Genomic DNA, 19,369 nt, shown 5'->3' with positions numbered 1-19,369 from the left:
ACCATCTCCTCTCTGGTCTGGCCTCGTGCTCTTCATTGAAACCCTGACCGGAACATACCCCACGGCGCACACACACACACACACACACACACACACTGACACAGCTGTAGCTTAGATGTCTCTAAAATACCAGCTTTTCTCATTTACTAAACACTAAATTTACATTCATGAGACCATGAACGACTTGATTCAGGTTTGTGCTTCCCTGACTTGGTGATTATACCGTACACTGAAGTTAGTTTGATTACTTTTCCACATGATTAAAACCACACATTATCTTGATATGATCAACTTCTTGTGATTATATTTTTTATCAGTTCTATCCCATGTGCCCATTGTCTGTACTCTACTGTGAATCACATATATGACCACTGTCCTGCATGACAGACATCATGTTCCTGAGAATGACACCTCAAATGTGAGACTGGGATTTTGGTGCAGACTACTCAACCGAGTGGTCCTATATGAAACAAAGGTGTGGCATTAGAGGAAACATGTTGCACTGAGTGTTGTGTGATGTGTTTCATTGTACCAGTTTGTAGCTGCGGTGTTCAGCATTCCTCTATCGCTTTTATTTTGGAAGCCCCTTCCCTTGTTTTTTATTCCTTTTTTTTGTTACACCTTTTTGCATTTGTGTCAGATCTCTCCTCCTTCCTGGCCCCTTGTTGTACCACCCGTTCTGTTTGATGCATGCATCTATATCGGATGCACCAAGTGATCTTGACTGTCCCACAGGAGATTGGAAGAGATATGAAGTGGATGAAGCTCACAGATGGCAAAAACACTCACAGGAAGACAACCAGAACCAGAACCACACTGCTGCAGCTCCCATAGCGAATGGTCACTACTTGGCAATGGTCCCGGGCAACAGGAGGCCCATTGATCCGACTCTTGCTGCCCATTTTGCCAAAATTGCTCCCCCTCCATCTTTGACCGGTTCTGCTTCTGACGATCACGCTGGCGGAGAACAGCTGAAGAGGCTGGAGCAACACCAGGAAAAGCTGAGGGAGATGCAGCAGCGCCAGGCGCAGGAGAGGCAGAAGAGGCAGTGGCTGGAGGAAGAGCGTCTGAGGCTGGAGCAACAGAAGCAGCTGGAGAAGCAGCGCAGGGAGCTCCTCCAGCTGCAGCTGCAGCAGCAACAGCAGGAGCACCGCCACCGCAGGCAGGTCCTGCAGTGGCAGCTGGAGCTGGAGCAGCAGTACCGCATGCAGCAGAAACAGATCCAGCAGCAACAGCAGCTCAGGAGGAGCCCGACCGGAGTGATGCTCTCCCCTTCCTCGGGGCTCTGCACCATCTACGAAGCCATGGAAACCAGCGACGAGGAGGACGAAGCCAGAGGGGAGGTGAGAAGGAGGGGGCGGTCCCCCCACCGGCAGCAGCACCTGCGCCCGGTGCCCCCGCAGGAACTGGAATGGAATAAGAAGGTGGACATGGTCCAGCAGCTCATCAACCAGACCATGGTGCTGTCTGGTGATACAGACTGCCCTCCGCTCCTCCTCCTCCCTGTGGGGACCGGGGGCACCCTAAGCCCCCTGGAAAGCAGCATGTGGCCCAGTTTGTTTCCGCAGTTCAGCCCTCCTACCGCTACAGTCACATCTGTCAGCAGCTACTCCCCAGACAGCCAGGGCAGCTCCCCAATCAGTGACTGGACTGTGGTCGAGGTGGAGACCCATCACTGAACAAGGGAGGCGGAGAAGCACATCAATAAATCAGTGCGAGGAACAGTTTCACATATTTATGAATATCTGTTTTTAATTTTTGGCACAGGGTTAGGTGAGAAGATTGATACGACTCTCACTGCTGTTCAGCTCAGTCGAGCCACAGTTATTCTAAGAAATTGAAATCTACTGGCAAAGGTGGAGGGAAATGTATCCAAATAAGCTCACAAATAAATCTGTATGGAAGCAAAGCACAAAGACGACAACTGACCTTTATTTGATGGGGTTAAACGGTCCCCTCCTGTGTGATGAACTGCTGACACCAGGATTTGGTGTGGATTTCTGGAGGCTCTGAGTTCATGTGATGAGGTTCACCGATGGGAGGGGCTTGGAACACAAATAGGGGAGCTGCAGGAAGCATTTTCTACATACAGCCACACACCAGAGCCAAAAGGGTGATATTGATCTACTCGTCTAATGCTGTGCCAAAATCTCACGCTGTTATTCATGAGCAGCGTGCATCATACGACTGAACTGCTCTCACAGATCTGATCTGCTTATTTTAATGTGCCATCGTTAATGAAGCCATACAAGAATTTTACGGTTAAGCCGGATACTTGATTTAACCATAAGACCATACCAACCTGGTCTTCAACAGATTACTTGTAGTAGAACATATTCACTGTAGATGACCCCATGTAATTGATTACTGTAACCCAGACATGCATTCTGTCATACTGTCGCCTCACATTAGAGCATGTTCTCCTTACCAGAAGCACTTAACATCTGTCCTCAGCTGTCTTACTCTGAAATGTGCTGGATCTACTTTAGCAGCCCTGTTGTCTCTTGTGTCGTGTGGGTGCAGCGCTCCACTTTGTTGTCTCTTTTGTATCTAGACCAAACACTGGTCGCTCTCTCAAACGAGAGACTGAGCTATGACAAATTGCACTGGTTTTCTACCGTTGTTTATTCGCTGTTATGGTCTTTGCCAAAGTATTTATACAGGTAAGTAGTGTTGTGTTACATAGCCAGTACTGTTGATAGATTAATATTTTTTCTGGGCTTTTACATCCCTCCAAATCCCCATAGTGAAATACCTAAATCAGTGTATTGTGTCCCCCTACACACACCAGTCTCTGCTGAGTGTTACTGTGACTATACTGGACAAGCAGGTTTTCATGGACTTAATAGAGCTGTCAGTCACGGAGAAAGAGGGAGGCGTTAAGGAGAAGAAGGGCGCTCCTTGTTCTGCTGTGAGGGGTGAGGGAAGGCGTACAAGGGTGCAGGGCTGGTTGGCAGGGGGGGAGAGTTGTCCTCCCTCACACATTCCGAAGTTATAACCTCATTTCCTGGGTCGCCCAGTGTTCAGGGAGTCTCCGAGGTTACAGATGACATCATGGTGGGGGGAGAAGAAGAGGAGATGCGGAGATGAGACAATGCACCCACTCTGAGGCTGTGGGGAGTGGAGGGTGGAGGGCAGCCCAAGTACCAACCTCTATATTTCTTTTATTAAGTATATTAATATAGTCTGTGAAGAGTTTCTATATGTTTCCCTTTGTTATCATATTTTTTAAAAGAGGTGTTTATTTGTATCAGTCAGGTAATGAGAACATGGCAGCCTGTCTGATATTTAAATGTGTTGAGTGAAGAAAAAAAAGCACCTGTGTTTCTCTTTGTGTCTGCACAAGGTAGGTGATGTCTGTCTGGGATGATCGAAGTGAAGAAACACCGCCACCTGTTGGCAGCACATGTGACACACTGACCCATTCTTCCACTTACACAGCCTGTGAATCTCTTGCAGTGACATCATTATAGCTAATGGGCTTTTCCTTTATCTACTGCTACTGTAAGCAAAGTGCCCGTTTATATGAGTCTGAAGTCTCCTAAATGAATATTGTAAAAAGCAGATTATATTTCAAAGTGCATACAGAATATAGTTTTCCAAAAATATTTGTACTACAGCTGGACTATGCATGTGTTGTGTGGCCTCTGCTGTTGTATGCTGCTTTCTATCATATCATTAAGAGTTTGTTTTTTCTGAAAAGATCAACATACGAGCAAGCGTAACTAGTGCATGTGTGATTAGAGTAGACTTATATGTGCACCTTTATTGTCAAAGTACAGTCTACTCCGCCTCAAGCCACTTTACACTGATATTTTTGTGTACCTTTGCTATTGAATTTCATATGAATCTATACAAAATTGCTGTTTACATTCTCAGTATTTTGATATTCAGTGTGCGAGTGATCGTCATCCTCTTCTTTAGTACTGGAGAAGCTTTCTTTGTTGTGCCAGTGTTCCAGATCATTTTAAAGTATAAAATGTCAAAACCTTTATGCTTTCAATATTAAATAAAACTGCTTTAAAACAATTGGTTATAGTCTTGTTTTAAAATTCATGTCATTTGAAAAACAATTTAAAAAGAGATGTAAATGAGAAGCAGCTACTCAAAAACACAGAGACTGATTATTTTCACACAGAAGAGAAGAGGACCTTTGCTCGGGGTTACGGTAACCAATGAGGGGTTAACTCAATGTACACTCACCAGCTGCTTTCTTCATTTAAGCATTGTTTAAACACTGCAGCCTAACTGAGTATTGTTTTTGACCATGCCCATCTCTTATGACCACAGTGTAACGAAGCTAAAATCGCCATAAACTGGTTTCTTGAACACAACAAGTCTCCACAGCCACCAGATCTCAATCCAATGGAGCATCTATGGGATGAGGTGGAACATCACGGAAGTGCAACAGACAAATCTGTGCTGTGAAGTATTGAAGTGTTTCTGAAAACAAAAGGGAGTCCAACCCAGTACCTGAAGACTGTGTGTACACTGTAGATGGCACATATTACACATATGATAGCACTGCTTAGTGGAAAATATTGTTTTCCATAAAAATCCCAGGTCCAAATATCACCAGTTGTCTGTTCATACAGAAATCTGTATCACAAGTTCTACTCCTGCACTCTGAGCTCAGCCATAATCCATCCACAAAGACAGTGTGGGTGTATACAGTCTGCACTCACCCTGTATGTCTCCCTCAGCCTTCTGTTGGGTTTGTTAGACCGAGGTGAGTTAACCCGCTGTGTCATCAAACCCTTTTATAGTTTGTAGTTCTTTAAAGTTGTTTCCATTGTATTTTAAATGTTGCCTCTACTCAGCTACATTTCAAATGCAAAATCACACTTTTTTTCACTACATATCTAAAGTTCAGTAAGTTTGCAGATTAACATGTCAATAAATACATACAGTACGACCTCATTAACTTCTAAAAAGAAATAACTATATTTGCTATCTTTTTAATAGGAGTTTTGTTTTGCTGGTATAGTTTGGACCCATTTCGCATCCCGATGGGAGTGATCTCTTTTCTAGGATGCCTGCCATTAATATGACACAAGCGGTTTCTGAAAGTATACGAAATGACACAATGAGTAACCATGTCACACATAGCTGGATGGTGTAGTGGCATCTTTGGAACAACAGGTCGAGGTTTGAATCCAGCAAGTCTTCCTCACAACATGAGCTACAGTGTGTAACATAAGCTGTGGTGGCTCACACATCAACTAACCTTAACAACGTCTGTGTCAGGTATGTGACAATATAGTGAGATACAGAGGACAATATGGACATAATGATCCACGTGTTACGATTACCACAAGGATCCCTGTTGCCTTCACCCTCTACAATTTTTCTAGTTCAACATCGTTTACCATGCAGGGTCAGAGGTCACATTATTCTCTGAGAGCTGACAGCATAGCTTGACATGGCAGAAAAACACACAGAACAGCATAAATAATAAAAAACCACACTGGCCTGGTTAAAGGCTTAGAGTTGGTCCTAAATAAAAAGCGGCATATATACAAAACTGCACTCTTTGGGTACCTGATTAAAAATGTTCACTCACAAAATGTGCATTGTGGTTCATTCATGATAATGTAATGCATGAATAAGAAAGAGGTTCAAAGTTTTTCTTCCTTCTGTGTTGAGTGAGGAGATTTGGCTGCACGGTGGTCATATTGTTGCTGCAGTGACATCAAATTCGCAATTCATCATTCATCTACAGCTGTAGTGTTCAGGGTAAGCAGCCCAGTCTTCCCCTCTGGCATGATTTGGCAATGGCACCAGGAGCTGTTTGATCCTGTAGAAGAGAAGGAATGCAATACACTGGTAATACATAAATAAACATAAATGAACTGATAGTTCTTTTATAGCAGCTTAAAGGGCCATTACACTGATTTTATAAGAAGAAGAGACATCATCAGTTTATTTTAACTCAGACCTACACAGTAAGCTGCAGTGCACAAATTCAACAGATCCAAACTTCATACAGTCACACACTGACTGTATGAAGTTTAGTGTTCCTACAACCAGGTTAGCACGGTGATGCGTTCAAATGTGATCAACAGGTCTCACATGAAAGCAGGAGGGCGCTCGGCTGCCGCAACGGTCTGCGCCTCTTTCCAGCTGCGTCAAGCTGACCAAAGAAATCTGCAATAACAACAGATCCAGGCTGTGCTGGTTTCAAAATAAAATCCCACACGACTTCGCTGCCAAATTAAAGCGTTTGATGGGGGGATTATTTATTAACTGCTGGGACATACAATTCGAAATAAATGCCGTATGCTCCCACAAGAGCTCAAACAGTGATATCTCCTCTTTAGTGTGTTTATGCCGCTGTGTTTAATAGAAGTGGGAGAATCGATCCAAATATTGATAGTATTGGTATCAGCGCTGGTAATGGAATCGGATTGATACTAGCGTAGTAGGATCGATACTTTGTCGCTATCCTCTAACTTCGTTATGCGGCTCACTGGATTATGTTGAATACATTTATTTTTGGAAATGAAAACAAACACAAAAACTTAAACACGCACTGTGAAAAATGTCTGAGCATTTTTGTGTTGACTGTCACCTCTATTTTATTTATAGCCTGGAGCAGAAAGGTTAAGTGTTTTAGAGACAAACATACCAGGTTTTCAAAATACACAATAAGCTGAACGGTGTATTTTATTGTGTTATTTGCTTGGTGTCAGATCTATACCACAAATAGCAGTATAGCACAGCATTAGTGTTTAATGCAGCACTGTCAGTCCTGTGTGACTGGTCTGTTATGTGTACTATTCATTCTCCCTATGTACTCAGACTACTGACTTCCTGTTCGGTGGTAAGTTGGTTAAAAATAAATAAAGGCTCGTTTTAATGGTTTAAAATTGCTTCTGTGCGTATGCTCCAGTTTCTATACAAATATCACCGTGAGTGTGGCAGCTATAGAAAGTCTCCACACGGTTATTTTAACCTAAAGTTTTGTAAGAACCAAATTACTTTTGCATTCAGTGCACTGTGCGTGTTATCGCCGATGCGTATTTTATTTTGAAGGTCAGAGCAGGATGTCCCATTTTTATAGTCTCTGTATTCCTTCAGCGCTTGTGTTCCCTACCCAGAAGCAACAGTAACCGGCTCCCAGCTTCCCGCAGAGCCGAGCCGGAGCGCATCGCTTCGGGGAGAAGATGGCCTCTGTTTGCTGCAGGCAGCAGAGCTGGGTGTTTCAGTGAATCCTGGCGGGTGTTGGGTTTCCTCACAGGGCTTTCCTCCCCTGACGATGAGAAGGATCCCCGCAGCAGCGCTCTCCCTCACACTACTCCAGGACAGCCCGCACTGTCTGCGTGATGCAGCCCGGAGTCCGAGAGTTAACGTCCTGCTACCAGGAGGTGATGGTCTGCCCCTCTCTCCACTGTCCACCTGCTTCTCTATCGTTTTTCCAGACGTTACCATGTTAGCATTTTATTCACCCACCTTCCCCACATCAGACTGCGCCTTTACTCGGATTATTTTTTTTAAACTTATTATTATTTTTACAGGACTTCCAACGTTGGACTCTTTGCATTTAACCACTGGTGCCGCAATGATCCGAGGGCTGTAAAGTAAGACAAACGGTAGCAGAAGTCATCTCATTTGTCGCTGGCATGATGGCCAATCTCAATGAGCTACAAGTGAGTTTCCAACTTTTCCCTGCTTGCTGTGTGAAAGCTGCTGTGTGCATGCACATGTGTGTTTTTAGCTGACTCCCATCACTACAGGCTCTGTGTGGCGTCTGTGATAACAAATATTACAAACCTTAATGTTTTTGATGCCTGAAGATGAATTTGCTGGGATACATCCACAGAGTTGAGATTTATAAAAGGCACATTTCCAAAAAAAAAAAGTGTACCAGGAAATGCCCACTCACTGCCCAAAATGCTAGAGCCTACAGTTTGCATTATACACAGTTCGAGACAGCTTAATTACATTTAGTGAGAGATGTGCCAGAGTTAATTAAAAGACTTTATCTCAGCTCAGATGCTGATAGCATCCAGGAGTCGTGTGAGTGGAAAAGCTGAACCAGAGTCAAAGATGGAAATAGTTGCTGTTCATCCACTGAATCGTTTTACTTTTGATCCTTGTTTAAAGCTATGCTGCCTGGCATGGCCTTTTATAGACCTTCTATTCGGACTATGAGAAGATCAGCACCAAGTCCAGTAAACAATCCACATCTGCAAACAGCTTATCTGCATTTAGTCATATTATTTTCAGGGGGGGAAGTGCTGCTCTTTCTGCTTCCACTCCAGTTTTACTACACTTCTGATTTGCCAAATTAAGCAGCAGGACTTCCCTCTGTGGGACACAGCAGTTGCCCTCGGGTGGAGTCAGGGGTGGGTCATGGAGGGTGCTGTGGTGTCAGAGCCGCAGGTCTAGCTCAGAGTGGTTGGCTCACAACAACCCTAGTATCAGTTCAGCACAGGACACCGTGGAGAAGGATGTTAAAATTTAAAGGACGCTTCAGCTCAGCTCTTTCCAGGAGCAGGTTAAGCAGCAGCACTCTGCGGTTAAGAACCCCAGTCACAAAGTTAAACTACTGCAGAGAGCATGTGCAGATTTCTTTGTGAGTATGAAATACTTTTACTTGATGTGGACAGCTGAAATGGCTATAAGAAAGGCGTGTGATTGATGTGTGACAGCGTGCAATTAGAACCACAAAACACTCACATTTCCTGTTTCTGTACACAAGCATTAACCTGCGCGTTTGATTTGACACCCGTCTTTCCTGTGACCTTCAGCTGCAAGTGCAAATATCTTTTGTTTTTGTTATGTTTTTTGGGTTTTATTATAAGGCATCAGCAAGTGTTTCTCTCAGAAATCCAAACTTAGTCAGATCGCAGTCATTATACAGCACTGCTGAATCATTTGTTGTGAGCGAGAGCTCAAGTATTCCTTGACATTTAATGGCTTTTTTCAAGGAGAAGGTTCCTTTGATGTTTACTGGAAAGCACACTGCCTATGTCTGGATCAACAGAAGCAGACAATATGGGCCAAAGTTTGCCTTCAGTCATGTGTGCTTTCAGAAGAAGTACCTTACTCAAACTGCCACCAGCATAAAATGAAAATTGCGATTAGAGAAGTAGTTTGCCTTTATAAACTAATTATAACTTTAATAATATATTCTTTATAGTGGTATTAATGCTGGGAGACGGTGGTTTGGTGGTAAAACAGTATCATTTTACTCTGGCGAGTTTGCCAAGTTTTAGTTATACTGCATTTCTACCATATTTTTCATCCCAGTATTACTATATCATGACTGCAATGCTTGGAAAAACAACCTGTGTTGGAGTAACAGTAGGAGTGCAGTTTCCTCTGATGTAGGCACAAATGACTTCCTCTTAGATTAAAAAACTAAGGGTCATTAGGAGAAAGACACTATTTCCACCTAATATAACGTAATGCTGATGTGGACTGTAACTGACGATGATCAAAGGAATCATTAATCATTTATGACATTTACTCAGATATCGACATAGGTATATAGAGACATATTTTTAGTAGCAAACACTCCATTGTTTCAGTGGCATGATGAAGTGTTCATCATTTATCAGTGATTATTATAAACACCTAACTGTTTTAGTATAGCAGAAAACTGTTGTGCTCGTTAAAGAAGCAATGACTAAATGCAGAAAACAACAGTTCACACACAGGTGTGTGCTACTCCCTTCACAGAATACACCAAACTGAGTAACCAGAAGAGAAAGTTAAGAGTGAGATGCTGGTGCACTTCTGAAAAGATGACAAGTACATCTGAGTGTTCACTTAGAGTAATTGGATGCTTCACAGGTATTCAAATGGCAGACTTACATGTGCCTGTAAGCCAAATTGTGCTGTTCTGTGGAGGGAGTAGTATGCACTTGTGTAACCCGGGACCTGTGGTTCTCTAAGGAAGTTCAAAAGAAAGTTCGCTTTTAGGTTTTAATCAAACCCCAAAAAGCCAGACACTTTACTTTCCATATATTGTTGTGTCTTGCATATCAGGTTCAGCTACCCTAACATAGAATAGAATAGAATAGAATAGAATAGAATAGAATAGAATAGCTCTATCGTCACTGTTACAAGAACAATGAAATACAGTTTGGCATCTCTCTGTAAATCTACAAAATAACACAGGTATTTACATTTACACAAGAAAGTCATGCACAAGTTATACATACACATGCGTACGGATACACCCATACATACACAAACATACATACATATATATATATATATATATATATATATATATATATATATATATATATATATATATATACACACATACATACATACACATACATGCCATCCGAGGAGCAGGTGCAGTGTGATCAGGGACATTAACATAATTGATAAAGACATAATGATAACATAATGATAAATGAGCCTTAAAATATAATAAGGCTGCATCAGTGTGTCGCTGGAACAAAGGAATGATGGTTACTGAACTCAATTATTATCTAAATTAACACAAATATTCATGATCACTGATTTCATCAATATACTACTGTCTCAGTAATGACCACTGCCCTTTTAAATTACATAACAATAATTGTGCTTTTAAAAAAATGTAAGTAGCATGAGCAGTAAGTTTTCCCTTTGTTTCCTAAACTTCACACAGAGATGATAACTGACTGGTGACCGGTGCGTTGATGACACATTCAAGCTTATAAAGCCCCCTGACTGAATCCATTATTCCTCCTTCGTAGCCTGGGCTGCAATTGAGCTGTTTCTGCCCACTATGATGAATTCATTCTCCCTGCGTAACAATGACCAACGGCTCAGTCATTATCCCGGCAGGCCAGCAGCAGCAGCGGCACACAGCCAGTGAGCAATGGCTGATTGAGATCAAGGGGCCATGTTGGTAATGATGATAGGACCTGTCAGATTGGACCAAGACACATCGATGTGGTGATTGCGCTCGTTTGATTGCAGTCCCCTTCCTTTTAGTTCTCCTCAGAATGTCATTAAGGCAGCACCGATGGAAGAATTTGGTCTCACTCTAAAGAAAACAACTAAAATGACTGTTTCTCTCTGAGTGAGATCGCGAGATCATGAGAATATAGCTTAACTATTAGCGCGTCTCTGCCATCTTTATCCTGCATTTATCGATTTGCAGCCTCTTTATCTGCTGACCCACCGTCTCTCATCAGTAAGAAGTGTAAATCCAGCTTCCTGCACTGAGCTGATAACATAGCTTGGAAGCTGCTATATACACTCTGTGGCCTCTCCCTCATGAATTCTTTATTTCTGTTGGTTTCCTGCAGTTATTATCTGTACGAGGCAAGTTAGAAGAGTTGCCGCTGCTCCTTCTCTCAGTGTTGTAGGAACGAGGGCTCCAAATTACTTTTTTATTGATCATCCAAGAGAGGGGAAGCGGCTTTAATGGCTTTAATGGCATTTGACGACTTTGAGAATACTCACGTGCAGAAGCGCTGCTAGATGAGGTTGGCTAATGGCAGCACATGTGTCGTAGTACTCGGTGATTCTTGCATCACGCTCAAAATTATGTGTCCAGCTGCCACTGCGATGGATAATAGGATTATGAGACTGTGGACTTCAACTCTGTCTCTGACCTCCTTGGAGGGTAGCATTAGAGCCCTCAGTCACCCATGCAGGCTCACAAACACATATATAACCACCTCCCCCCCAGCATCCAGCCCCTCCTGCCTCAATCCAGGATTACACTGTGTATGCAGAAATCTGTCTGTCTCACAGGCATGCCAGTCGGCAAGCTTCCTGCTGCATTACAGCTTCTGAAGTATTGATGGACAAATCTTAATGGAATTCATAAATAAAGCCAATAGATGTGTCTAGCAGTAGCACTGCTCATCAGGGTGCAGCTACGAAGTCCCAATTAGTGCCAGAGAGCAATACTAACACCTTAAATGCCAGAGTAGGAAAGAAATCTGATAAATGTCAGCTAGAATTCATGACTCCCCGTCTTCCAGTCTAATGGCTGCACCTCCCAACATGACTTCACCAGTCATGTTTAAATTCAGCCGACCAGTCTGCAAGCCAGCTGATGCTGCAGTCACCCAGCAGACATTCAGAGGATTAGTTATCTATGACACCAAGCAAAACTATAACTACAGCAGGAAGACTGGAGAAAACCATCAGCATAGACTGTTGCTTTTTTTCTAAGCTGGTTTGGTCAGTGTTTCAGAGCCTTAAGGGATTGTGGTATTACACGATTGTGCCACTAAGAAGGACACGCTGGAGAATCGATGTTACGTTTAAAGCGCAGTGTATTGTAAGTTCCTTCTGGAATTGGTAGTTCTGCCAGTATTACCCAAGAACAGGAAGGTCACAAAGGAAGGGAGCCATCAACGCCGACTGGTTGCTAAAGTAGTTTTGTGATGCCAGAGGGTACTGAGGCTGAGGTGAGCTTGTGAAACAGCTTGGACTGTGTTTTTTTTTTTTTTTGTACCTCAGCTTGGCACTGCCAGACCATTCACTGAGGTAAAAAGGAGAAGCCACAAGATAGATAACTCCATATTTTATCATAAAAACAAAAACAAAGAATAAATAAGAAAAAACATTTTCAGTGCAGTTTGTTAAGAAGCTGGAATAATCTTCATCAGTAAATATGAGTTTTTCCACGTGTCATAATGTGTATAGGATGTTCAAATGTCATCTGAATGAGTCTTTTCATGGATTTGTGGCAACATTATTTCCTTAAACTGTGTCCGAAGTGATGAAGCTTGAGCTTAAGATATTCTAAAGTAGTAAACCATTTGTTGTCCTCAGACAGCAAAATCAGATGTATAGTACTTTTTTAACCTAATTATTGTACTGCAGGACAGGAAATACAACACTGAAGAAGGAAATTACGTAGGTAAAAATTATTTTTACTTTTGACCATATGTGGTCTGGCCTTTTCTCTGTGTATGGTTTTGTCGCTGATGCCAGCTGCTGCACATTCGTTCACATTTAGAACAAGTTTATACTCGGGGGGGGGGGGGGGGGGGGGGGCAACACGGCCAGTAAACACCACATCCACCACAAATATTAGATGAAGAAGCGCTGTTAACAAACACATGCTTGACGTCCCTGTAGCTGAGGTGAAGTCTAGACACACCCCTAGCTACATTTTAAACGTGTATTTTTTCAAAGTTAGGGACAATAATATTGGAAACCATAAAGACTGAGTTGGTTTTGGAGTCCTCCTCCAACCTCAACAGTCAGATGACCCCCAGTGAGCAAGCGCTTATACTGGGAAGAGAAAAACTCCAGGGATGGGCAGCCATCTATGTATAAGCAGCACTTTGCCTTCATTTTTCAAACTACTTGAAAGATATTTTCATTTTTTTTGTAGCCAAAGAAATGTATCAGTTTTATGTACGAAATATCTAATCCTGGTCACTTCCACTGGACTTCCACATAAAGTTAAAACTGGTCATTTTTATTGGCCAGTCCTCTCTCTTGTACTTGATATTGATCCTGTGGCTTTATTAATAATGTTGTTAGTACAATGCAATTTTAAACTAGAGCCATTTGCTAACAGTACAAAGATCAAATCAGCTAGGGGTCTGGAGTTAAAGCTCATTTTCAACATCAGATTGACTGATTAAGATCTGATTGTTTGGGGGATTAATCAATAAAAGAAAACAGACTTGGGGCATCAGCAAGCTTTTAAAAGCGTAAGTTTTATTTCAGAACACTCAGACTTATTTCACTTAAATCATGACAGCACATGGCAGCTGGACGCCGAGACCTTTGTGTTGCAAAATGACGTACATGGTAGAATCGATGAAGTTGCCACATGCTAAAGTAAAGAGAAAGAGGAACCTGTACTGTGTGACCTGATTGTGGTTACACTTGAGGCAATAAGATGAGCTGCCACGCTGCCGTGCAGAGGTCATGTGATAGCCTGTGTGTAGCGCTGCAGGGGTGGTGTTGGATTTAAGAAGCTCGCCACGCTGAGGCTTCGTGGGAACAGCAGCGTGGTCGGCCATGATGTCGCTTGCAACAGCGAGCTGTCTGTTCTGTCCACCCAGAGGCTGTAAAAGTCTGAGAGAAATGGAACAAAAAATTCTGTTATTACCTTCTTGAGAGGGAGCGACAAAGGTATTAGCTGGTTAGCCCGACAACAAGCCCACCCTTCAGAATGTAACCCAAACTGCAGCTATTGTTAGTAAAGTCTCTGAGGTTGAATTGCTGGAACAGTGGGATACAGAGGAACAAAAAGCACCCAGGTGCCATTGTTAGTTTGGGCTTTTCCCCCCCCAAGATATCAACAATGCACGGGATATGATGAAAGCTGTAACTGGAGGAGCATAAATAGTTTTTAATGAAGAGGGAAAGCCAACAGAAGACAGAAAAGAGAAAGCTTGACTCATAGTTCTGGTACTGAGCTAGCTGACAGGCTGCACCAGCTTTGATATGGATATGTATTGTGATATGCTACGGGCAGTCTCGGACTTTTATGATCCCTGGCTTGACCCTTTTCTTCCGATAAGCTCCGACCAGCAGTACTACATTGTATAAAAGAACTGCTGTCACATGGCTCTAACTTTTATATTTTTCTTCTTATCAACACACATGCTGAAATTCCAGAACCAATAATAAACTGATCCTACAAGAAGTGTTATCAGTGTATCCAAAACCTGTGTCCCCACAGACCCTCACTTTTCCAAAATGCACTTCTTGATTTGCTGATAGACTGCAAACAGGCGGTTATGTGGTGATTAGTAATGATAGAAAGTCAGTCACATTCAGTAACTTCAAGCTGCTGAAATAGACTGGTACTTTAGAGCAGTTTTTTACTCTAGCTGAGCACTTATACCCAAAGTCTTTTTCACCCATTCATACACACATTGGTACAGTGCTTTCATTCTAAGGTTCATGCACAAACTCACTCCAGTGGAGCTGCATGCATACATTTTTTTATCATCTTCGCAGTGAGTGATTGAAGTAAATACTAATGAGAGCACAAGATGCTTTTGACTGACGTATAACCCGCCCATAAGGTGGGTTTACTAAACAGTAGGACTTTTTGAGCTTTTGGTAGAATTATTTAGCATTATTGTTTGCATCATTAGCATGGCTGTGAGCATGGTTGGACTGCAGTTTTTCGGCTCTTCTGCATTTTTTTTTTTAGCTCTAGTGGTTGCTGCTTAGACGTGCTACTTTAGAAATATGAACAGTGTTTTATTTTGAGTCATATCCACACATGCTTATCTGTTGCTGGCGCATGCATCCACATCTGAAAATAGTCCCTAGATAATGCTTTGTTAGCTATTTTTTGAGCCTTTTTAAAAGTGAGGTTCATGCAGTGCTCCTAAGCATATTGAATAAGTAAGTACTAAGTATTCCCTTGCAGGATTGCACCGTTGCATAACCCCAGATGAGCAGCAGAAAAATCAAAGTGCTACATCATGTGCAGACTACTCTCTGCAGACTACTTTGACCTGATGAATGGGGTCTTGTTTTCATTAGCCATTATAGTGCAGCCAAGATCATACAAATCTGCAAACATTTCTGCATGTTTGTTTTTTCCTCCCGCTCCAAGCACTTTGCTGTCATAATCAACAGCATCAGTAAAGAGGGATAATCGTCTGCATTATAGAATGGACCTCTTATCCCCCTCAGCCCTTCTGCCATAATCATTTTTAATCTTCCTCGTCCATTACCATCATGCCGGTTCAGCCACTCCATTACACAGTGTGTCTCTTTCCGCTCCCTTTGTCCTCTGATAATCACTGTAGGTGACATGTTAGCATATTGAGTAAAGCATGTGTCACAAAGCCTGTTGTTGACCCGTTAGATTCAGGAGCAAGAGGCCGGAAGACACTGCGGGATGACATCTTAATAACCTCAGATTTAAAACACATGATTTTCTGATGAAATCTCTCATGGACATCCGTGCATGATTTACACAACATCTGAGTTTGGATTTATACCAGGAAGTTGGGGGGAGGTGGGGGGGGAGGAAGTACAGTACAGTAATGGGGCAAATCCTGCAGCAGTTTTAGCTCATTCATGTTTTAGGCTGCGGGATTCCTGTGAGATTTCAGTTATGGAGCATCCACAAAGAAGCACTAAGTTGAATTTCTTAAAATCGAATCTGCAGGAAGTTACTTCCTGCTAAATGGGGCTGTACCATCTACCTGTGTGACTTTAATCTATAGACCGAATCAGCTTTTTATTTCCTCCTCTCCCTTCAGGCTTCTGTCTTTATGCACATTACCTCACTGATATCACATGCCTTTTCTCCTTTGTGACCTCCCCTGCGTTTTCTCCTATTTTGAGAGCTCAAGGCTCGCAAAATTTCAAAATCTCTGGTAGCCCTTCGGGCAGGCATTCTTCAGTTTTTGGTAGCCCAAAATAAATTTAAGTAGCCCGAATAAAAAAAGAATTTTTTTTTACGTTTGGTTTCCTTTACAATATTATACATTAAAGTATAATATTGTAAGTATAATATTGTAACGGAAATAAAAATTAATCAAAAAAATTGTTAAAATACAAATCACAACAACTGTATAAAAATTACAATCATCAACTCAAATACTTGGTTCTAATTGAACAGAAATTTCTATGAACTTGTAAGAACTGTGTAGAACATGAATCAGTCTGTGTCAGATCCTGAATCTGAAATTTTCACTGAAGTCACGGGTAAGAAGTAAGTGGAACCAAGATCTAGGCCATTTGCTTTTTGAAGTTTGCAAAGACTGCTAAATTCTGCCAATGGTAGTTCACTCTTTGCAATATAGCACGCTGTTCTAAACAGCTTTTTCAGGAGTTCTTGTTGTGCTTGGTTTATTTGTAGTGTGTTTTTTTTACAATTGGTGTTTGTTCTGGGAAAGATACTGCAGACTGGGCAATAATGCATTTCTTGCATTTCTCATGGGTTCTGATGGGGTCTTTCTTAAAATGACTGGTCCCAGTAACAAAGGTGCTTGTCGACTCAGAAATCAAATGAAACTCACAACACACCTGGCAGAACATCATGTTATTTAGCTCGTCATATTCCAGCCACAGAAATTATTTTGTCCATGAAACCAAAAAAGCTGCGCTTTCTTTTTGCCTCATATTCTTTAGGCTAGGTGACAAATCGTCAACATATTACGTTTTCGGCTACCCACCACATTCCTAAATGACGACCTCGGAAAAATGAGGAAATATGAGAACCGTATGGACTCGATCTACACATGTTCGCTCTTTTCCTTCAAATAGCTTAGAAACACGCTATTTAACATCATTTAAGTCCTGTTTAAGGTGAGGAAAATGGTTATGGTTAGGGCTAGGGATAAGGTTAGGTTTAGGGCTGAAATACAGGGCTGGAACGTTGGTTACCGCGGGAGCGTCATTGCACTGGATTTCAGCCATAACCCGCCGCGTACCATAAGAACGCCGAAAGTCTCCTTTCGCGTTCCTCAGGAACGCCGCGGGACGTGACAAAACGTCGCCATGTTACGCCTCGGGAGTGAGAACGGGCTCGATTTGTCATATCTTTTCCGTTTTGTGATCGGCTTTTCTTTGGCTGCCACTTCTTCACCCTGACCTGTCTTATTTGGCTCTGCAGAACTAAAATACCAGCGTAAATCCTGCTGCTTTTACACACGTACTTACATAATGATCAGCGATTCTTTGCGCACTCAACCTCTCACATGTTTAAGCTTGCTGCGAGAGATTTCACTTGTCGCGTTTGAATAGTAAGCTAATGAGTGATAAGACGTTGTCAGAGGAATTGGTGCGCAATTAATCGTCACTCACCAATCAGTGCTGCCGCTCTCTATACACCGTTCGCGCGATCGCAAAATGAAAATGAAAGCAAAAAGCAAGCGCAAATTCAAACGCGATTTCAATGTTACATATTGACAGTGGCTCATCGATGCCAATGACATAATTACTCAGCTACATTGGCGAAAGAATGCAAAAGCACTGACATATATTTTCCTATGATAGCCCGACGGGCAGGGCTGAGTTAGATTTTGGTAGCCCGACTGGAAAAATCGCTAGCCCCGGGACGTCGGGCTAGCGATTTTGCGAGCCCTGGAGCTCTTAATATTCCATATATTTTCAGTCTTTTTGAGTGTAATGCACCATACGTTCCCATACCCAACTTGAAATCAGTTTTAAATATGGAGAAAGGCATGGAGTTAAAGCAGTTCTGACTGCAAAGTGCCTCATGGGTTCTCCTTTGAGTAACACCCTTATGCAGGCTGACTGTTGTAGGTCAACAACTTTGTTTTCTGCCTTTTTTATATGCAGGTGCATCTCAGTGGTGCATTCAGGGAAAAGTGGGTTATGTCTGTTGCATTCATTTCCACTGACCTTTTTTACCTCTCAGCCAGTCAGGGCCTGCTCTTTAAAAAAACATACTGAATAGGTTAGCCTAAAAGCAAATAACTACAAATCTCCAAAAGCAAAGCGTTTGTTTGTGTACACCAGGGGTCAAGCTCAGCCAGCAAGCTGCATAATACCATCTCATCTAAGCTGATGGCTCAGCTGATACCCTTCTGTGTGTATTATCAAGGTTTTGCAGACACGTGACCACTAAACACGTGACACTAACTTGTCTGCTATGTTGGACATGTGACGATCATAGTGGCAGCATAGGCTCAAGTGAAGCAGGCCAAAATCATACAGATGTAGAGACTGGTCTGCAACTACCTAGCAACCACTAGTTGTAAAGCAACTTGTTGTTGCTGGCAACCAGTTGGGGAAGGCACTAGGAAAATTATGCCTCTGTTGCTGGGGTATAGCAATCATTTTCATAGTGCCTTCCCCAACTGGTTGCCAGCAACCAGAAGTTGCTTACAACAGTAGTTGCCAGGTGGTTGCAGACCACTCTCTACGTGTGTGTCATACAGACCTAGAGACTGGTCTGCAACCACCCGGCAACCACCACCCAAGTGAGACAAATGAGTATTCCCCAACCGATAGTCAAAAACGTATTTTGCTGCGGTTGTAGTTTGAATGCAAGGGATGGTCTTGAAATGCTGTCCGAGCTGTTTTAAAACTGCAAAAAGTGCAACACAAACCAGAAATGGAGACTGTTTGTCTTCAAAGGAAAAATTGTGCCTTTTAAACACGTTGGCTACAACGTCTCCATTTTCTATTCGCTTTGCACTTTCTTACGTTTTTCTGCCACACAGCTAATAGGTAGAGAGCAGACAAACATGAAAAACTACAAGCAAATGTGGAAATGTGCTAGCAACAAGATCATCAGGAACCACTGCAAGCCAGTTTGGAAATGCGTATTTCTGCCTAGCAATCAGTGGCTTTACCGTGTCAGTGTGGTAGACAACTCTTGAGCAATGAATGTCACATATATGACCTCAAATCTCATGTATGGGTTGCTGCTTTAGCTGATTCAGCCTGCATACAGCTTTGCAAGCCACTTTACAACCCGCTTACATACGAGCTC

At 42.4% G+C, this 19,369-nt stretch overlaps 2 protein-coding genes across 4 annotated transcripts in view; both read left to right on the top strand.

The window, feature by feature from the left end:
- prr36b (proline rich 36b) overlaps nt 1-6,488 on the top strand; it is a 41,423-nt gene extending 34,935 nt beyond the window's left edge. For all 3 annotated transcript variants that reach the window (XM_085158368.1, XM_085158369.1, XM_085158370.1), the window contains exon 6: nt 736-6,488. In XM_085158368.1, the coding sequence (XP_085014494.1) occupies nt 736-1,679 (944 nt within the window). In that variant the 3' untranslated portion in view covers nt 1,680-6,488. The remainder of the gene's footprint in view (nt 1-735) is intronic.
- Nucleotides 6,489-7,078: 590 nt separating this feature from the next.
- pkn1b (protein kinase N1b) overlaps nt 7,079-19,369 on the top strand; it is a 45,307-nt gene continuing 33,016 nt past the window's right edge. Inside the window, exons 1-2 of the mRNA XM_085158373.1 lie at nt 7,079-7,367; nt 7,518-7,649. Of these exons, the coding sequence (XP_085014499.1) occupies nt 7,623-7,649 (27 nt within the window). The 5' untranslated portion in view covers nt 7,079-7,367; nt 7,518-7,622. The remainder of the gene's footprint in view (nt 7,368-7,517; nt 7,650-19,369) is intronic.

Source organism: Neolamprologus multifasciatus, chromosome 4 (assembly GCF_963576455.1).
Source record: "Neolamprologus multifasciatus chromosome 4, fNeoMul1.2, whole genome shotgun sequence".
Lineage (NCBI taxonomy): Eukaryota > Metazoa > Chordata > Actinopteri > Cichliformes > Cichlidae > Neolamprologus > Neolamprologus multifasciatus.
The sequence above is the reverse complement of the archived record's forward strand: the minus strand, read 5'-3'. Positions and strand labels throughout refer to the sequence as shown.